Source organism: Astyanax mexicanus, chromosome 10, assembly GCF_023375975.1.
Source record: "Astyanax mexicanus isolate ESR-SI-001 chromosome 10, AstMex3_surface, whole genome shotgun sequence".
Lineage (NCBI taxonomy): Eukaryota > Metazoa > Chordata > Actinopteri > Characiformes > Acestrorhamphidae > Astyanax > Astyanax mexicanus.
This window is the reverse complement of record NC_064417.1, coordinates 35,034,638-35,056,947: the sequence shown is the minus strand read 5'-3', so window position 1 is coordinate 35,056,947 and position 22,310 is coordinate 35,034,638. Positions and strand designations below refer to the sequence as shown.

Genomic DNA, 22,310 nt, shown 5'->3' with positions numbered 1-22,310 from the left:
CGGTCCTTTTTAAAAGTAACGTTAGCCCAAAACGCACCCCGCCATCCTTTGAATTTTCACCCTCAAATGGATTTTCAAAGAAGCCCAATTTGGCGGGAAAACTGCGAACCTGGCAACTCTGAATTCTGTGGTCGTTGCACACGCAGTACAATAATTAGCCATTACATTAACACCTCTGTCAGGTAAAATAGTGATGGACATTGATTTTCTTCAGCATAAATAGAAGAAATATTCAGCAGGAGGTGATCAGTCAGGTTTTTAAGGGTATGCGTTAAAAGCAGGAGAAATGGGCAATAAGGATTATAGCCTTCTAACAACTGTGATGGCAGACATCAGGGATAGTCCACAAAGCATTTCTTCTTATTTTTAGCTATTTAATTTTCAGCTTTACTTTAATTTATTGATGCAGATATACTAGTGCATCTCAATTTGTTTTATATCATTGAAAAGTTACTTCATTTCAGTAATTCAGTTCAAAATGTTAAACTCATATTATATAGAGATGTTACACACAAAGTGATCTATTTTAAGCATTTTATTTTTTCACTGTTGATCAAAAATCATTGTCTCAGCAGCTTATTATGTAAGACCAACTGGTATTTTAGCAGTATGGGCAGTGTGCCGAGTCCTGCTGGAAAATGAAATTCGTATCTTCACTGGGCAGGCACTTGACTCCCTGGACATCATCGCCACAACCTCAGATTCAGATTTCAAATCTATTCATGCTGTTTGTGGCAGCTGTACCACAGTATTTAAGACAAAAACAACAGTTATGCCACATGTTTTTCCTATCCATCCATCAATTTTGTCAGACATTAATTTGATGTCTGGGTCACTGTAATTATAGGATGCAAACCTCTGGACCACTCACACACAATTACAGAATGATAGGCCAGCATTTAATCTGTTACTCTGCAGTCTGTGCAGTTACTATGCAAATGTTGCTGTTGTGTATATCATCAAAGCAGGTGTAAATCTGTCTTTTTATGATACATGCAGTTGTTACGATAGTTGTGCAACATAAAAACATATAGTAATATTATTTTCACAAATATCTGACTCATATTTCCCACACCTTTTCTACTCTTTTAAAATTAACTGATCTTCACAGGGTCTGACAGCAGAGTCTGCTGCTAGATGTGAAAGGATAATGTATTGGAATAGAGACAATTCTGTTCTCAACAGTTTATTTTATTAAGAAATATTGATTATTTATCATATGGTAACATTTCTCACCGAAAGGTTTACCAGCAGTCTGATTTTTTAACAAATTAATAAACATTATCCATTATTTGTACCTTTTTATTTTTTAATTTTTTTTTATATATTATTATACTCTGTTTTACAATAAATAATCATTATTATACACTGTGTAAGTGGATTCCCCAAAGTCTGATTCAGTTGACGAATCAGCTGCACAGGTCATATATTATAAGACAGAATAACTGAAGATTTTGTGTGATTTCACCAGGTTGCAATTTTACCATCTGTGGCATTTTAAGGGACACTTTCTACTCAGCTCCTCAGTTTAAGTGTCTCAAACCAGCTCTGGGTCTTAAGGCTCACAGGTCCTCTGTTTGCAGTAGCCTTGATCCAGCAGTCCTCACGAGACCCACTATTCAGCTGGGCTGCAAAAACACATAAACACAACACCAAAAACTTAGAGCACAGTAAGACCTGTAGCATGAGAACAGTGTGGTAGACTGTTATAACAAATACAAATCCTACATGTGATATTAAATGTGTTGAACCTTGAATTGGGTCTAGTTTTAATTCTATAAATTGTAATTTAAGCAAATTGTTACATAATTGTAATGTTTAATGTCATCCTTACTGTATTTAATTATCCTTGGGCATAATTATTATTTTTTTACCTAAAATAAAATGTTCTGTATGAAAAGGTCATAGAGAGTCCCACACTGCACTGAAAATCCTCAGAGGGATGATAAAGATGCAAGTTTACATTGACACTAATGAAACAAACTTAATTTATTTATCCATCTTTTTTATTATTATCAGTTTATACAGGAAGTCCCAATGAGACAACAGTTTTATATCATTTCATTGGAATCATGTTTACATCACAACAAACAAAAACAAACACTGTAAATAAAACGTTAAATAAAATAGCATAAAGTTCAAACGAATGGCCTCTGCTGCCACCCCACCAATTAATTCAACTGTACAATAAGTTAGCAATGTTTAGAGTATTCATGAAAAAAAAGTGCTGCTGCTCAGTTTCCTGTATTTCCTGTATTTTCTAGAGATAACCTCTAATACGCAGATAAAGAAAATACTCACCCATAATTACAGTGTTTCCATCTGCTGAGTGGCGCTCTGTCTCCTGAGAGATTTCAGAATTGATATGTACTGTGGTCCCACCCAGCTGCACCCCTGCTTTTATAGTCTCTGGCACACGGATATTCACAGCACCTTTGTAGAAGAGTGTTTTTGGCACAGAAGGAATGGAAATTAACTACAAACCTTTAATTCATTTATTTTTTACCTTTACCTTTTTAGATTTCAAAATATTTAAATAATTTCACAAAATAAAAAAAAGTATTATCTTATAATAAAAATACGTGACTACACAAATATTGTTTTTTTATATTGTTTAGAGCCCTAAAACTGTGCTCAATTCTGTTATTTGCATAAATGTACTATTGGCACAATAGGTTGATGCAAACAGCATTTTGTTTGTTAGCCTGAATGTCTACTTATCTACTGCATTTATTTAACATGTACACTACAACAAAGTCATATTAGAATTGTATATATATATTAAACATTTTCAGGACACCTGATTTACAATATAAAGAAAACTGTTGTAGTTTAAAGTACTGGACTGGTCAGAGTATTTTTGAACAGTTTTAGAAATCATATTGCTGCTTAAAATACCTTGCTGGGCATGAAGTATAGCTGTTCCTGTTTGGCTGACATATACATCGATATTGCCAACATTAGTGACCGCTGTCAAATCACTGCTTGAACTGTCTGCAGAATCAAAAGTCCTTTATGAGTTAAATCTAATAATAAATGTAAGAATTTGTGTTCTCAAATGTAAATAGAAAACATTTACATACCAATGAGTATATCTCCTGTGTCATTCTGAACGTGGGCTTCACCTGTTCAATAAAAACATGTTAAATTATGAACATGGCACTGCTGGGTGTTAGTATTGGGCTGATATCAGCAGCAAATGCTGAATTAAATATGTGGCCATAAGTACTGGGATACCTGCTCATTCTTTCTACTAGATTCTGGAGCCATGCTGTGAGAATCTAATTGCATTTAGTGATGAGAGCTTTAGTGAGGTCATCCCCAACTCTCAAGTATTGGATGGAGCACAAGCTTTAAAGAAGTCAAAGAAGGTGCTGAGTTTTTTCTGTGGTGTTAAAGAGTGTCAGTTGTTTAAACATAATAATATCATTCTGTAGATGTTCACACTATGGCCTTAAGAAGTTACTTATGTAAAAAAAAATGGCCATTTTTAAGGAAATGTAAAAATGCTCCTTGTGTGATGTTGTAAGTCTCTCACCGTGTAAATGTCCAATGTGGACTTTCCCTGAAGAAGAAGCCACTGAACTGTATTCAGCATAGATGGCTTTCACATTAAGTGGACCCTGATGTGTGGACACATTCATGGTATTCCCCTGGATCTTTTTAATATTAACACTCTGAAAAAGTCACACAATCAGTAAAGCTTGTGGGTGTTTTTACAATTCAGATGATAAGCAGAATGCATCATAAAGATTTAAGCTACTTACACTGTCTCCAGCTGTACTGATCTCTATGTCACCGTGTATAGTGCCATTGCCAGTGATGTTTCCTCCGCTGGACTGCACTTGCAATTTGTGACTCTAAACAATGATAGGATCAATTAATTGTGCATAAATACAAAATACACTTACTCTTCTGATTACATTTAATTAATTTAATCCTTAAATAATATCTGAAACTGTAAATATCAGAACCATAAAATACAAGCACAGAAAACAGCACAAAAGACATACACCAATCAGCCATAATGTTACAACCACTGACTTGAAGTGAAGAACATTGTATATTATAGGATAATTAGGCCCTTTACAAACCAAATTATGAGGTCTAAATAATTGGATCAGAGCATATCCAAAACAGCAGGCAGGCCTTGTGGGGTTTCTGGTATGCAGTGGATAGTAGTATCTCCCATATGTAGTTCAAGGAAAGTCAACCAGTTAACTGATAATCAGGTCATAAGCACCCAAGGCTCACTAATGCACAAAGGGAGCAAAGCCTAGACCATCTGTTCCAGGTTCTCAGAAGAGCTAAAACAACAAAAACTGCTAAAAAAATGAATGCTGGCTATCCTGTTGGAGTCTGTGTGTCGAAATATCAAAGCCGTTTGGCTGCACGAGGAGTCTACACAATATTAAGCAGGTGGTTATAATGGTTTAATGGCTGATTCGTGTATAATATAGTTTCAGGATCATGACCTTAAACGCATTACCTTTAGGGATTGAAGAACACAGTGACCTTTTTCTGTTTGAACCTGACAGAGATCACTTTCCATTTTCCGGATACTCACACTACCCATTCCTCGAGTAACAACTTCAAGATCTGCAGGAACAAATAAGAATCATGCAGATTCAGATACTGCTTCTTGTTGGGACAACAGGAGTTGATAAACACAAAACTGACAGAAGTCAGCACTGTGTTAGTGTATCTTACAAGACCACCCTAAAAAATTAAAGTCAGGGTTAAGTCAATATTACTGCCAGTTTTAATACCAAAACATCTACAATTCATAAAATATTTTACATAGGCTAAACAATAAGCAACAATATGGGCCAGAATAAACCTAGTTGTAAAGTTTTCTTTCAATAAAAAAGTAGTGTACTGTATAGTCCAAGATAAGGCTTAATCCCTGACTGGGGAACTGCCCTAAATCCCAGCTAAAAAAACAACCTGTCCACCTCAGACTGGTCACTGGTTAAGCTGATAAACTTATCTGGACTTATCTGAATCAAACAATTTGCTTGTTAACAAGCAAATTCAAGACGATTTACCAACATTATCAGCATGCACAAGCTGGTCCACAAGTTAACAACTTGCCCTAAAACAAGCCCTAAAAGAGCACCATTGGCCTTGCTCTCTCTGGGTGGGTAGATGGCCCTCTCTACCCACATCACCCTAAAGGGTGTTGGGGCATCTTTCCTCCGAAAGCGCTGTGATGCTACTCGACAGTTTGAAAAGAGGCGGGGAGGTGATAGTGGGAGTCCTAGTGAGTGGGTTCAAGTATGTACTGCTGCAGACTGGAGCACCTCCAAAGAGGAGGGGCTTACCTCCAAATGGGAGGTCCACAGCTCCAAAGGGGAGCGCGTTTGTGCGCGAGACCTCTCTCACCACGGCTCCGGCGAATGTCATAATAAAAGTCTTCCGTGATTATTATTATTACTATTATTCTATTACATCAAATTTAATGTTATATAGAATGTACTATCACATTATATTATATTATATTATATAAAAGTCTACATCGTAAGGCAGGGAGACCTCACTCAACACAGCTCCATTTCTCTGCCGAATGCCACAAAAAAAGTCCTCCGTCATTAAAAGGCTCATGGATGTCAATAAATATATTAGTCAACAATTAATGATTATTTATATTTCTTAAATGTCAATATAATAAAATACGTGTAGTGTGTATGTATTTATAATATTATTGGCTATGAATAAACAACTGCCTTTATTATTTAAAGCTTTACTATTTTATAATTTGAAAAATTCACAGCATGGCAAAAGTTTAAACGTTTTAAATAAATAAAATGTGGTTGCAATGTGCACAACATGCTTTTAGACTCTTAGCAAATGCATTAAAAAAAATTAATAAACGAAATAGATTAATTAATTAACCTTTGGGGTTATTTACAAGCACAAAACGTCGTGAAAAACACCATACCGCGTAACACCAAGCACCATCCTACTTGGAGGTAGGCTCCGCCTGTTTGGAGGTATGTTCCTCCCCTTTGGAGGTGCTCCAGGCTGCAGCTATACCCTTCTCAGTGGGTTGGGTAATTGACCTTGTAAATTGCGGGGAAAAAAATAGAAATAAAATTATATACAAAAAAAAAAAAAAAACAGTTCCCAGCTAGTAAAAGTGATGTAGAAATCGTTTTTTTTCCAGCAGGGAGATGATAGACTAAGTTTTCTATTAGTCCTACAGCTCTTTAAATAATTGTGTCAGAATACTCAAACCAAATGCAATGGCCTTTTGTAAAACACATAACTCCAAGAATAAAAATAACAAAGAAGAATCTGACATATAAATTACCGCTTTTAATGGGAGTTGTCAGTTCTACAGATAAATTACTGCTGGTCTCATCTGAGTTAATTGTAAGTTCATTGCTCTGTTGATCATAGTGAACCTGAAAGCTGTCCAATTTAAAATCCTGATCAGCACCGTGTCCATTAAGTCCATGTAGAGATATTAAAGCTCGGTCTGCTCCGGGAAAGGCGTGCGGGTCCAGCGGCTGTATTACTATATCACAGTGTAAACGGCACTTGACCCTGATGAAAGGACTGACTGCTATACTCCACTGTTTCAGAGCGCCGCTCGCTCCAGCAGAGGAATCCGAAACCGCCCGTAAAGACTGGAAGATAAAGCGCCCTGAACATCCCTGCAGATTCACCAAACGAACAGCCGCGTACAGAAACCGCTGCTTCATTATACAAACGTTATATAAACCAACCGCTGCCCCTAAGTTACTCAGATCTATCGGTCTCAGATCAGTAATAACTGACAGTTTACATCACGGGGTCACAACAGTAAAGCGCACACGCGTGACGATAGGACTCGAGCGCCGGTAACAGGGAATTGTGGGAAATTGAGTTTACTCAAATTTCCCGTCATTATTGAAATTCTATGATTAACAAAGTGTTAACAAAAAACCTACTTCACCGTAGTAAAGCTGAGTATAAAGAAAGTTACCCACCACTACCAATCTGATTTAACATCTGACCTCAAAAACACTAAAACACTAAAACTATTAGAACATGAACATAGGGTTACATTAAAAAGCAGTTACTGCAAATAGAAGAAAAACACTTTTTCATTTCTCCATCCAACTATTTTTAGAAATTATATGATGATGAAATGTAAAATGTTGATTTTAAAAGCAGAGAACATTATGTTGATTCAATGTTAAAATTTCAACGTTAGCACAACCACTGAACATTAAATGTTGATTTAACCTTGTTTTAACGTTAAAACAACAACAGACATTACTTTAGTCATATTTCAACCACATTTCAACGTTGAAGGTCGGTTGTGTGCCAGCTGGGTTGTATTATTTGAGTATATAACGATCATTTATATAAATGCCTCAGCGTCAAATACTAATGGGTTACCAACCACGTGTGTCTAGGCGTGTAGATATATGCATAATAAACATTTTGTGGTATTTTGTGGTGTTGTGTGTTGTGCTGTATAACGGCTCCCCCTGCTGGATGAATGTTTGTGGAGATGACTACAGCAACATATTCTGAAAATATTACAGATAAGAGGATACTAGTACAACTAACATCAATAATAATAATAATAATAATAATACCTTCCATGAAAAGCATGTGAAGCCTGAAAAACACAGAAGTAAAACTAATTCCAAAAGTCTTGACTAATAATAATTTAATAAATAAGACCATTGTGCAAATTGTGCCACTAAATCATGAATTTCAAATAAAGTTGCAAAAAAAAAAAAAATTGGCTCAAAGACAACTACTGCTATCTTTTGTTCTGTGATTTATTCAAAGGTTTGGGACACTAAATTCATTAAATCCATTCAATGTTTTCAGTAAAATGCTTTGGTAACACTTTAAAATAAGGGTCACAAATAACTAGGGCTGCAACTAATGACTATTTTAGTTGTCGACAAATCTGACGATTATTTTCCCGATTAGTCGTTTAGTCGCAAATATCTTTTGTCATGCCCCTATGTATTTCATATAGACGGCATGCATTCACACAGGCTAGATGTTATTTTCAGGATATACTAAGATACAATTAAATGCTGCATCAACAGTTTTCTTAATAGTCACCTTAAGAAGCTGTTAACTACTATCTCTTTCATCTCTGAGGGGAAAAACAAGATGGATTAGTCATAAATATGACGGCTGCCACGTGAAATAAACTGACGTGAAAATAAAGCTTTCAGGTTTTCCCACACCTGGCCTTTACCTGTGACCTTCACTATCTCCAGCTGATCTCGTCATAGTGACCTTATATGTTTGGAATGAGAGTGAGTTCACTCTGGTTGTTATTTTCTGGAGTTGTGTGTTTACATTACAGTACTGTATGGTTCCTAGATCAGTCACTATATTTACGACCTGCACAGATGAAAGTGTGATTGTGTTCAAAGACAATGGGTCTAAAACATTTCCTCCTCACTCTGTGGTTTTTATGACACTTTAGGGTCTGAGCTGTGATGACAGAATTCTGTGATTCAGAGACGAGCGTCATCAGTAGCGCTTTACTGTTTCACACCAGGTGTTTGGTTCTGTCTGCTGGGTATCTGAATCATATCACCATAGACATCTACAAAAACATCACCACTTAACACTGTTTATACAGCTGACAGGAAAATCACATCAGATATTCGTGCAGGAGAGCACAGGATGTTTGTTTTAACCTATTTTAAACTGCACTTGGTGTTCAAATTAAATTGTAAATGTCTGTATGTGGGAGAGTTGTTTGTATTGGGTTTTTAGTGTAATTACTGAATATCGAAAAATTAGTGAAATAAACTAGCAACACTTGGAGGAAAGCGCAGCGACTCAGTTCCGATACAGCTCACACCTTGTGCTGATCGACATCACCCTAGAAGTGATGAGGGTAAAGAGCGCCATCTACCCAACCAGAGAGAGCAAGACCCATTGTGCTCTCTCAGGCCTTCGATAGCCAATGGCAAGCTACATAAACAGGATTCAAACTGGCGGTCATAAACTAGCAATTTTTACATGAAAGAGAGTAAAAAATATCTAGGAGTTAGTTGTAAGTTCATGAGGCCACATTTCATTCTGCTGTACATACAGTCGCCACCTGGTGGGGTTAGTATATACAAATTAGCCTCACTAATATATAGTGTTTAAAGTCATAACTTCCTACAAAAAAATGTATATTTTATTGGGCAGATATATGGTCTGTAATAAATTTATACTAATACAGATATGTTTACATTTTTAGCTTAAACAGCCTATCTGGTTCAAACCACATCAAACTGTACTGAGTTCAGTTTTATTTTTATTTATTTATCAGACTTTTTAGCAACTGCTATTCTCATGGGGTCCACTCTTCGTACAGTTTTGTATAAACTTATGTTACACCTCCCATTCAATCAAAAGAGACAGAATCAATATAAACTCTTTTTTCACTCTTTTGTCATTAATATTATTAATTTACTGAAATTAATCTTACCTTTATTATGATACTGTACATGTTTATATATTCTTGTCTGTTTACTCAAATCATTTATTTAAAAAAAATGCATTTTTTCACATTTACTAAGCTCTTTCTTCTTGTCCCACAAAATAGCCTGCCCTCAAAATATCATCTTCAGACTGCCCGTGTTGGGTGACCTTTAGTTCGTATCTAATTGTGTGTTTTGTTTAAAGTTGAATTGAATAATTCATGGAATCATATTTTTTTGTAATCTGACTAAATGTACACAACACAATCATTTTTAAAGGCCAAGTAATATTATTATAGAGTTCAGTTCTGATGGACAGTACATGTCTGTCAGCTGCTTATCTAAAGAGCCTCACAGAACAATGTTATTGACTAATGCATTGGATGGCTGAAGGCTAAATCACTTTTGTGCTGATGGACAGTGGAGGTAAAGCATTGATCAAGGGTTACAGTAACAGAATGGCCTGGTCAGCTGTTGACCCCGACGGTATTGACCTTAACATAATAAATAATCCCAGAGGATGAGTTAGTCAAACTTGAGGAATGGTTTAGGTGGATCTGTTGAAAGGGCTTCTTTTTCTTCAGTGCTTCAATTCCATACGCTGTTTTATATTGACTGAAGGGAAATCATGTACTGTGTGGAGATGGTGCTATAAGTACTTATAGGCTACCAGCACTAGGTGGCAGTAAAATTATTTTAATAACTACTCTCTAATCTAAAAGAGTAACTACACTCATTATTTACATAAAATGTGTTGCTCTTTAACCCTTTCAGACCCTACATCCATTACAATGGACAACACGTATTTTCTTCATTTTTAATTGTTCTGTTGCACAAAACATTATTTGAGAGCTGTTGGTCATCAGAATAGACCATGAACCAGCCAATCAGCAAGTTTACCTGTAAAAACAGTAACAGTTCTAGAGCCACTGAGGAAAAGTAACAGCTATTTGTTTTTACTAATTTAATGTGATTTAGAACACTTTTTAATCATGCTTCTTTTTACTGTTTAGGGATGGTATATAAAATAAAAAGGTCAATATAAAATATAAAATATTAAAATATAAAATAAAAAAACAATTAAATATTTTTATTAATTGGATTTATTTGCTGAATAGATTTTATAGTAGAATAATAGCATCTATCTATCTATCTATCTATCTATCTATCTATCTATCTATCTATCTATCTATCTATCTATCTATCTATCTATCTATCTATCTATCTATCTATCTATCTATCTATCTGTCTGTCTGTCTGTCTGTCTGTCTGTCTGTCTGTCTGTCTGTCCTTCTTTTCTGTGCATAACAGACAGAAAACAGCATTCTTATTTTTCCCCCCACCACTTGAGATAATTAACATCTGAAAGGGTTAATAATAAAATATACCAACCCTGTTTAAAATGCTTAAAATAAGATGGAAATATGAACTGAATATAGATATTTGAGTATATTTTGAGCAAAAGTTTACTTAGCAAAATTCAAATAAATTCCTTTTTTAACACGTTATTTTTTTCTGTGATTAATGCATAAATGTGACAGTCACAATAATATTTTATTAGAATAATATGTTTTATATATATGCTCCTTCATGCCCCTTCTTGAAGGTATTTGGTAAGAATATTTCGAAGAATTTATTCAGTGTTCCTGATTTAATCTAAATAAGTACTTATTCTGCAAAAATTACTGCGGTTAATTAAGGGCAGGTTTGGAAATGCTTAGTGGAACACTCTCATATCATTTGTATTTACTATAACACTACTGTTTGTCTGGACAAATAAGCTTTTACTGTGTAATTGAAAAGCTTTTTAAAGATATATAAATGTAGTTAAACTTTTACACAGTGCACTTTTAAGCTGCTTAAATAAACTCACCTTACATTGTTCTTTGAGCAATGCGATATAAGATCCATATTAAATCATGTTTGTAAAAGAGACATGAGTATAAAGAAGCATTAGATCAAGTGAATCATACATCTTCTTCATACATCTCTATTACAATCATGGTTCTGAGGTCTGAAGTGTATGGCAGTAGCAGGTGGTGTGGTGAGTCTGAGTGAATAAACATTTTTGCTAAGTGTGTCATAGCTTCTGAATTTCTTACACACACACACTGGCTGAACACTGAGTGTTGAAGTGAGGTTGACCACAGCAGTGAGTTTTCCCTCTGGTTACTTTATAAACAGTAGCAGATATGCAGCTACACTCATGCTCAGAATACAGTTAGAAAACATACAGTTTAAGGTGAAATGAGGTTGCAGTAAAGTGGATTAAGTTAAATGTCTTTAACAGTTAAAAAAAATATCAAATTACGTGAAACTCAACAGTGAAATTGTACGAATATTTATTAGACATCAGATTTGAGTATATATTTGTAAATACAAATGGTTTTATTAAACATTATCAGCATGACAAGTTAAGTGATTTTGATTTGTATTTTAACATGCATTCATTAATTTATCCTAGTATCAATACTTGTTGCAACATTACTAACACTACACTTAGACCATCAACACCCACTGAAAGACAGAAATTAATAGAATGCTTTTTTATTGGTCATTTTTTTAAACCAGCTCTATCCCATGAGAGACATACTGCCCATTCTAGTTTCATATGCAGTAAGAGCATCTCGCTCTCTCTCTGTCTGCCCAGTCAAAACCAGCCTCTTTGTGAAAACCGTTTAGCCCCACAAAAGATAAATCACTGCCCCAGCATCCTCAGTCTCTCTGCCTTAATTGAGTTTATCAACCACTCCCTTGAGTACACTGTAGGCCTTGTCTTTGTGGTGCATTTTGGGGAGGCTGCCACTGCTGTGACTCACTGCTGCTGTTAGTGATGCACAGAAATGTAATTTAGACATTTGAAATTCACCCATTTTTTATCCATGGCTGGCTCTGCAGTTTTTTTTGTAAGCGGCAGATTGAACAGCTTTATGGTACAAACTAAACTCTGAAGAAACAACCTAATGATCTCACTGTATTTTTAAAACTACATTATTTGATGCTGTTTGTCTGTGCCTACGTTCACATTACAAGCCACATTGCTCAAATCCGATTTTTTGCTCAGACCGGATTTTGCTACCTTGGTGGTTCACATTCACAAATGTAAGTTACCTGTATCTGTGTGTAATGTGAAGGATTTCCTCACATGCGGCACTGATACGTGTATAAACATCGCTTTCTTCACCGACAACAAAAACGTCATATTTGAGACGACTTGTAGCTTTATAAAGGTGAAATGGATGAGTGCTAGCAGCTCATATGTGGACAATATTTTGCTGGAGTGGAGAAACAGTAAACAGCTGGTCTAAACTACATGTTCAGGTCAAGGAGGTGAAAAAAGACCAGGCAGTTTGCTTTTGCTGTTTTTGCAGCCACAGCTGCACCAAGAGATGTGTGGGTACAAGAGAGAAGCACGTACAGCATGCGTAAAAGCAAAAAGATGCATAAAACCTGATTTGACTGTTCACATTTATGGTGCATGTCTATGGATCGGATACATATCCGATTTAGGACCACATATAAATATGACTCAAATCTGATTTGAAAAAATCGGATTTGGCACGTTCACACAGCCGTGAAAAATTAGATCTGAGCCACACTGAGCAAAAAATCAGATTTGAGTCACTTCAGCACAGGTACAACACAAAAAGCCAAACTAAAAGTTTTAAAAGCCAACTTTTAAAGTTTAAAATAAATTAAAAATAAAAACATGACCATTGATATGACCTTTCCGTCCACAATCAAATAAATTATACAAGCTTGTGCCACTATCTATTTTGACAATTTTCATATATTGAAATGTTTAGCTTAATCAAATCAGTGATAAAAATGACAGCATTCCTATCATTAAGACTAGTGATGGCTTGGCAACATCTGAAATAAAGCCACCAGTAATGGCCTCCTAAAGTGCTTATTGGAAACGTTGGAATATTAAATTTTTTCTCACGTAGTTTGGAGATTTGTTTGTTTGTGGTGGTGTCCTAAAAACACCACTGAATATGTTGCAAGTCACCGTAAGTTAGCTGTGACATTTTTCTGCCACTCCTCAGCCTCATCTTCTGCCTCTAGAATGGCAATGAATCACCCAAACTCCCTGTCTGGGTAGCACATCCATCACCATGGATTGGATCAGTCAGTATTTCATGACGTTAACTGCTGGCATCTCCCTGACTCTAGATAAATCAGAGTTTGTTTCAGAACAGGGTTCTAAGCGTTAACCACAACACACACACTCACATTTCCCTGTGATCTGCATACTTAATGACAAATGTTAATGGCTTGTAATGGGCATGTTGAGATATTGAGACTGGGTCTTGTAATGGGGTGGCATGCATAGCTAAAGCTCTGTGAACTGTGATGAATGTTGGCAGACAATTATGGCTTGGGCAGTCTGCTGGAAAATCAGACCTGGTTGAGTGGATGCCACCACTGGCATGCACGAGCTCAGGGTCTAAGAGGAGACCCCATCAATCGTCTGATCGGTGATCAGTAATGTGCTGCATACTTATTATTGTCATATTTTAGGAATGCAATGCTCTAAAACCACTCAGAAATTTCATGTTCTCACATCGGTCTGTTGATAGTGACTTTTTTGAGGTATTGCTTCCATGCAAAGTTTGGTGTTTTGCTTGCTTCAACAAAAGTGATCCAACTAAAGAGATGAGAACCAAACCATCCTCAGTCTAGTGGATGTGTCAGAGCAGAGGCAGCCTTAAAATGTATTTTTTTCCCATCTAAAACAAGTGTCTTTTTGACTGCTAGTGCAAAGATTCTCTTACAGGTTATGCACTGACAGTGTTTTTCAATAGTCTGTCATAGCTTTTGACTGTGAAATGTTTTCTCCTGGTCTGCAGAAACAACTCAAGCTTTGAAGTATCCTAATTCAGAACGGCCAGTTTCTAAACAATGGGCAGGCCAAGACTTCAGATAACCCAACAGGTTTCACAGTCTTTGAATCGTTTGGCTTGACGGTTCATATGGTCTAAAACCAATCCATTGCTTTCTACTCTCCGGTCTGTTAAACATTTTTCATTGTCCTTGTACTTCCTCTGTCTAAAATGAAACTTTTCTCCCAATTTGTCACATTAGAAAACTAAGAGGCTCCTCTTGGCCACCTCAAATATTATTGTTCTGTGCTTCCTTTACTCCAAACAGTGTCATCCGCTCAGTATCAGCAGAGCTTTTGATCAGTTTTCATTATATAAATGTACCAAGGCCAAAATAGCTTTTACTGTCACTATATAAGTGCTATGTCCCAGGAAAAGTTTTTATGGAGATGCTAGCTCTGAGAGTCCATGCATTGAAGCATTAAGACATATTTTACTATGGAAACCTACAAAATTAATAGACACTCGTCTTCTGACATTTCCTAAAAGCTTTAGGTCCAGCTTTCCAGAAAAAAAAAAAAGACAGGACCGTGGTGCCAGCAGCTGAATTTATAGCCATGTCATGTCGAGTACCATATGCTACACTGACGCTTTCTGTCTTGTAACTCCGTATCAGAACAATATATAACATATAATATATATATATATATATATATATATATATATATATATATATATATATATATATATATATATATATATATATATATATATATATAACATATATAACAAGCACTATCTGGTGAAAAAAGCATGATAACTTGGATAAAACAGGGCTTTGCTCACTACTGTCTTTTGAAACTGTGCCACACCTGAATAATAGTCTACGACAAAGCTGCATATTTCTTGGGTGCTTGTGTAAAATGAACACTCTAGACATTTAAAAATCAGTATACAAAGCCACAGTAGCATTTATAGTTAGAAACTATACGCTGTTGTTTTAAAGAAAGTGTTGCTTTAAATTTGTATGTAAACCTTTGTGTAATAAAACCTTATTACACTAAATGTGATAAAGAAAGTTGATATTATAAGCCAACCAAACAGCAGTCATGCGCTAGTTAAAGATCATACTTGTTTGTAACCTGAAGCCTGAATGAATTCAGTCTCACTGATTTTACTGGTATTTTCATTTCATGATTTGATTAAAGCTGAATGTTGAAACACATGATTTTAGTTTAGCTGTCAAAACATCATATTTTGATGCGGTCGTCCTGTTCCTTGCTGCTCTAAGGTGATTTTGTGGTTCATTTGTAGTGCATGATATCATGCTTTGAGGTCATGGCTCTTTTAGTGTTATATGTACTCTGCAGCTGCATGTTTTCTCACAGCGTCAGGTTCTATGGTGTGGCAGACCTTCCACTATTGTACATTCACATGTATGGTATTTAGCAGATGCATGTATACAGGATGACTTAGGTGCTTTGTTGTTCCTTCACAAAATATTGCTAGAAAATATATAAATAGTTCCTAGATACTGTCAAATGCAGAATTAAAATGGATAATGGTCAGGACTCTTTTAAGTGGTGGGTCATTCTCAGCACTGACTGGCACTGACATAATGATATGAATGAATCAGACTAGAGCTTAGATTGTCCGAACCCGACCCAAGTAGGGCTCAAGTAAATAATCAGTGACGTAGGCGTCTGTTTTTTTTTTTTTTTTGGTATTTTCACAATATAGCACAATATAGCTGTTATGAACAGCTAAATTACCATTTTTGTGTTTTTTCACTTAGACTACAAGCTCAATATAAAAAAAAATGTTTGTTTAGAATATATTTTTTATTCTTAAACCATGTTAAATTATATTAGATTAGAGGCAAGTCATTTAGACATCATTTTTGTAGCCTAATTTACCTATGTTTTTGGATGTGGATGATTATTTGCATTGTTCATGTTTTAATCTTTCGGAGATCTGTTTGAAAAAAATATTTTTTCTTAAATAATAACAGATTTTGCTCATTCACACATCCCAAAAATGTATTTTAAAAGCTCAGTTTTAATGCTCTACTTACTTAAATTCAGGTTTTATTCGAGCTCGGACTCAAACAGTGTATGGAGCGGGTCGGGTTGGGTCGGGTTGGGTCGGGTTGGATATTTTGGACTCGATCTAAGCTCTAGATGAGACACAGCAGTGCTGCTGGAGTTTTTGAACATTGTGTCCATTTATTTTATATAATATGCAAAGAAAAAAACAGTAAGAATACAGTCTGTAATTATACTGTAGAAATACAAAGTAATGGTACATTATAAGTGGAACCAATATAATGGACAGTGAGTGGAGAAAAAAGAGGTGGCTTTAATAAAGTGGTCAGTCTGTGTACATTTACTACGTTGTATTTTAACATAAGTAATTAAGATATTTAAGTACAATCAATCACAAGCCCTGAATTAGTGCTAATTTAAGTACTCTCATAAGTGATGGTCTTCAGTCTGCATTTGAAGAATCAATACAGCTGTTTAGGAACTCCCAAGGGATGTTCATTCCACCACCTCAACTCCAGGACTAAGAGAATGGTGATGGCTTAGCTGAGCCATGCTTGAAAATGGAAGAGCTTTTGGTAAAAAAAAATCAGGTTTTGAAATGGAAATAGGTATGGAAAAGCTGGAGCATGCAGGAGAGTGTAATATGGCCGAACTTAAGAAGAGGGGAGCCATCCAATAGCTGTTAAATTGAGTAAATTACTGTAAAATTTGGCATTCCTTAATGTGTACTGTATTTTATGCTGGTGATTTTACATTGCCTTCCAGCATAAGATTCCTACCATTGTTTACATTCTGGAATGTGTGTAGCGTCAAACGAAAGAATGTGTCTTCAGTTAGCTTGGTGAGTCATCTGCCCACAGGCATATTTGTTAACCTGTAGAGTTTGTCCCTGTAGTAATTTCCTAATTTCCTGTTCTTGAATTGGGGGTTTGGCGGAAGGAAGGTCTATCTACTTAATGCATGTAAGAACACACACCACTTAACTCATTGCCACTCCTATTTGGCAGGTTAACTTAGCCCCCTGTTTGTGTCTCAATCATTAAACCCAGTGAAGCAGCACATGACCCTGAGTAGGTCAGCCAGCCCACACACACAACATGGCAGGGGGAAGATGTGCCCAGAGGGTCGCTGGATCGATACCCAGGAGTGGACCTTCGAGGCAGAGCTGCCCTTAAACAAGGCACCTTATTCAGGAGATCGCCAGTTTGAATCCTGTTTGTAGCTTGTAGCTTGCCATCAGCCACTGGAGCCCTGAGTGAGCACAATTGGCCTTGCTCTCTCTGGGTGGGTAGATGGCGCTCTCTCCCCACAACACTCCAAAGGGTGATGTCGATCAGCCCAAGACGTCTGTAAGCTGATGTATCGGAACCGAGTCGCTGGGCTTTCCTCCGAGTGCGCTGTGATGCTACTCGGCAATGCTGCATCAGCAGCAGTTCAAAAAGAGGCAGAGTCTGACTTCAAATGTATTGGAGAAGGCACATTCTAGTCTTCACCCTCCTGGTTTTGGGGCATCACTAATGATAGGGGGTGTCCCAATGAATGTGTTGGGTAATTTGCTGTGTAAATTGGGGAGAAAATGAAAAGAAAAAGTAGAAAACAAAGCACCTTCCTCAGGGCTGAGGTTGTTGTCCACTGCCAATGTTAAATAAGGAGGTTGAATTCTGAGGAATTACCACTGTTCAGTAGTGATTAAGTGTGTTACATCTTACAAAACTTTTACCAGTTTTTAGCATGAATGACAGGCTACATTCACAAAGCAGATAAAAAACCTTTTTAATGTGAACATCTGATATTAGATGTTAAAGATATCTGATCTTAAAAGTTCACACTCCTAAACATAAAACATAAAACAGCGGTGCTTCACATAAAGTTTCTGTTTCATCACTGCCAGCATCACATGAGATTTAAGGCTAGAAATATACTTGTAGTTTGGCTACAGTCTCTTCTTTGGCTTGTATCCTTGGTTTATTTAAACTTTGTTTTTAAGATTATTATTTTTCTTTGGCCTCTTAAGGGTTTGTGTTGGATCATTTCTTTATAAACACGAATGGTTGCAGCACAAGCCTTTTAATTTAATTTAAATAAAGAAATTACCCTAAATATGTGTTAGGTCTTTTCTTACACTAAAAACCTCACTCACTGCTGCCATCTATTTCCTCTTCTCCACACAGCCTTTTCTGCTTCTTCTTCAAATTCAGATCTGCCCTATTACAACGAAATAGTTACATATCAGATTTCATACAAATAACACACGCATAGCACATATGATGAAACAGGTTGCATTTGGGCCACTTTTATTTGCTATGTGAACTTAGCCTACATTTCTCACCACTGTTTTCACTGACACATTGAACAGTGAGACTGTTGGATAGATGTGTGGGTTAAAGTAACAGATGAGATCAGATGCTTGTGCATTGTGTAAACATCAAAGTTTGTCTAAGCTGTCTAAATGTATTCTGAGTTTTTTTTAGTGTCACTTGGCTCTTGTGCTAGTCCAATCCACTCTGTGAAAGGAAAGCAGGATTTACCCAATACCCTAGTGGAGCATAAAATGACCCCACTTGGCAAACTAATGGGATGAAGCAGTAATGTATTGTGACTCTTTATTCTTTAGTTCAGTGTATTAATTTCAGCAGCCCAACCTGTCAAACAGCTGTTCTGATCACAGCTGCTTCAACATTACAGCAAAATGTATTACTTATTTTATATAGGGTTATAAATGCTGTGCAATTTACCACAAAACTATTCACTGTTCTGGGTCTGTAAGCAGCACAGTGGCCATGACAAACCAAAAAGCAAAGCATGTTTTTGGTGCATTATTGAGCCCAACATTATAAACTGTTCATATGGTTTTATTACATTTTACCCCAGAGAAAAAAAAAATCTAGAACATATAAACTTGAATCCGTGTGAGGTGTTGCTGACTGCAATCAAATTCTTAAAGCAATGTTCCACAATCTAGGAGAATGCTCTCTCTTTTTTAATATCCTTGATTTTGGAAGAAACAATGAATAAACAGGTTTTCCAATACTTTTGTCCATATTGTGTATATTATATGCTCACAAAAGCAAGATTAACCTAATTAAAAAAAATATGGATTCCTGCTCCCCTGAGCTGAAAGCATTTTTGACTTCTGTTTTCTGTATTCAGCGTGTTTAGATCCAGTGTTTCTGATCTTTGATTCGGTCAATACCCTGCTTGTTAGAACACATAAACCAAACTAAACTGAGAACAGAATCTGGTACTTGTGTGTTTAATTCAGGATGTCCAGAACAGAGTGCTTGTCCTAGCCCATGGCAAAGTTGGACCTGTGCCCTTACTTTCAAATGCAGAAAACAAACAGATGTGTTTTTTATAATGCCTTACTCTGAACATGATCCCCAAAGACCCCCAAAGGGTGAAAAATAGACGATAACATTAAAATCCAGTTTCCAGTGGTTTTACATGTGTGAAAACTTTGGACAATGATCCATTGTTTCTTGGCCTTTCTGTCTTTCACACGTTATAAACCATGTTTGTTTCCCATTTGTTGTAAGCTGGCCAGTACAATGGTAGGCCATAAACATACATACAAGATGCCACCTGTTTGCAGTTTGATGAAGAATGTGGTGACTGCAATACCAAGAACTTGCAGGCTTGCTTACTCTTGCACAGAATGTAACTGTAAAATTTTGTAGGGTTTCATTTGGAAGGTGGCTGTCGTGGTGGTGTGTCCGTTAAAACACAGGAGGAGGAACAGATTCAACTGATGCAGTTTATTCACAGTCTCTTTCACAATGATGTAGAGAATAAAGATGAAAAGATGGAAAATGATTGATGCATGGATGAGGAAAGGATGGATGAGGATGGAGTATGGTTTGGATGAATAGATAGCTGAAGGAAGGAAGGTGATGGATGGATAGATGGATGGATAGACGAAAGGAGGAAGGTAGCGGATGGATGTATGGATGAAAGGAGAAAGGTGGATGGATGGATAGATGGATGGATGGATGGATGAAGGGAGGAAGGTAGAGGATGGATGGATGGATGGATGAATGGATGAAAGGAGAAAGGTGGATGGATGGATAGATGAAAGGAGGAAGGTGGGTGCATGGATGGATGGATAGATGGATTAAAGGAGGAAGATAGAGATTGGATGGATGGATGAAAGGAGGAAGGTAGAGGATGGAGGGATGGATGGATGGATGGATGGATGAAGGAAGGTAGGTGACGCATGGATGGTTTATCTACAAATACACAAAAATATAAGATCAGTAAAACACAATGCAAACAGTGCAACAAAGGTACTACAAACCAAGTGAGCAAAAAAAGGAAAAAATAGACAAATTAACGTAAATGGATAAAGTAATAGATCAAAAACTTACACAAACACACAGTCAAGGGAAGCACAGTCCTCAATTCAAAAGGTACATATTTTCAGACCATGCCAAACAAAGAAAATTTAAATGGCCGACAGTGACTTTATAAACCCTAGGTGCCACCTTTTCCTGCTGCAAAGGATTGTGGTCTTTGTAGTATTTACCTGCTCCCAGGGAATTTCCAACAGTACCACTGACCAGTCATTACATGATAAACCTTTTGCAAGTACAATCACAGGAATGGGATCTGGTGGGTACAGCCCACCTGTGGGATTAATATCAGGTTTTTTTGTCTAAGATCCACGTGTTTGTTTAAGGTCAGTGCTATAATGATAATTTATCCACCCATAACCTCAGTAAAAACTCACTTGTGAAAGGGTTAAATCTTAGCAGTGTTTTTAAGGGAATAATATTTTGCATACTGGTCAGATACAGTGCCCTCCATAATTATTGGCACCCCTGGTTAAGATGTGTTCTTTAGCTTCTCATAAAATGAGTTTTGTTCAGAATAATATAGGACCACGATGGGAAAAAAAAGTAAAGTCCAACCTTTAACTCAAGTAAATTTTAAGGGGGAAATAAAATCCCTGACTAAGAAATAATTATTCTTCATAAAATCACCTGTTCCACAATTATTGGCACCCCTAACAATTCTTAGGAAATAAATTTAATAAAAGTATTTCTGTCACTTCTACAGTAGTTTACGAAGTTGATCAGAGTATGTAGGAACATTTAATTAGTAATTCACAACTTCCTGTTTACCTGGGGTATAAATATGACGTGACACAGAGGCCATTTATCCTCAACATGGGAAAGACAAAGGAACATACCATTCAAGTGAGGCAGATGTGTGTTGACCTTCACAAGTCAGGCAATGGCTACAAGAAAATCGCTACTCGCCTACACCTGTCCATATCTACTGTCAGAGGAATTATTAAGAAGTTTAAAACAACTGGAACAGTGGTAAACAAGCCTGGACGAGGACGCAAGTTTATTTTGCCACCACGCACAGTGAGGAGAATGATAAAAGAAATAAAAAGTTCTCCAAAGCTCACTGTTACAGAATTGCAACAAATGGTAGCTTCTTGGGGTCACAAAGTCTCCAAAACAACCATCAGGCGCTATCTACATGCCAACAAGCTGTTTGGGAGGCATGCACGGAAGAAACCATTTCTCACTCACAATCATAAACGCAAACGTTTGGAGTTTGCTAAGCGGTACTATGACTTCAACTGGCACCGTGTGCTTTGGTCAGATGAAACAAAGATAGAGCTTTTTGGCAACAAATGCTCTAAGTGGGTCTGGCGTAACACAAGAGCTGAGTATGCAGAAAAGCACCTCATGCCCACTGTGAAATACGGCGGGGGATCAGTGATGCTGTGGGCCTGTTTCTCTTCTAAAGGCCCTGGGAACCTTGTTGGGGTGCATGGCATCATGAATGCTCTAAAATACCAGGACATTTTAAAACTAAATCTGGTGGCTTCTGCCCGAAAGCTGAAGATGGGTCGTCACTGGGTCTTTCAGCAAGATAATGACCCTAAACATGTGGCCAAATCTACACAGAAATGGTTCACCGCACACAGAATCAAGCTCCTCCCATGGCCATCTCAGTCCCCAGACCTCAACCCCATTGAAAAC

The 22,310-nt window shown here is 36.8% G+C and overlaps 2 protein-coding genes across 4 annotated transcripts in view; one reads left to right on the top strand and one right to left on the bottom strand.

Moving 5' to 3' along the window:
* parietopsin overlaps positions 1–22,310 on the top strand; it is a 416,841-nt gene that overhangs the window by 29,755 nt on the left and 364,776 nt on the right. The gene's annotated exons all lie outside the window — the stretch shown is intronic.
* On the bottom strand, positions 17–6,834 carry fam185a (family with sequence similarity 185 member A). Its single transcript, XM_007252900.4, has 8 exons — positions 6,314–6,834; positions 4,490–4,599; positions 3,768–3,860; positions 3,539–3,677; positions 3,084–3,125; positions 2,899–2,994; positions 2,302–2,433; positions 17–1,628 (listed from the first exon to the last, which is right to left on the bottom strand). The coding sequence occupies exons 1-8, from the start codon at positions 6,705–6,707 to the stop codon at positions 1,516–1,518; spliced, it is 1,119 nt and encodes a 372-aa protein (XP_007252962.3). The 5' UTR covers positions 6,708–6,834; the 3' UTR covers positions 17–1,515.

Bases quoted from the DNA above. Each gene is read 5' to 3' on its own strand.
- fam185a (XM_007252900.4), bottom strand. From the start codon at position 6,707: ATGAAGCAGCGGTTTCTGTACGCGGCTGTTCGTTTGGTGAATCTGCAG. The intron at 3,126-3,538 runs GTGAGAGACTTA...TTTATTGAACAG, and splicing joins CCACATTGGACATTTACACG to GTGAAGCCCACGTTCAGAAT. The intron at 2,995-3,083 runs GTATGTAAATGT...TTGATTCTGCAG, and splicing joins CACAGGAGATATACTCATTG to ACAGTTCAAGCAGTGATTTG.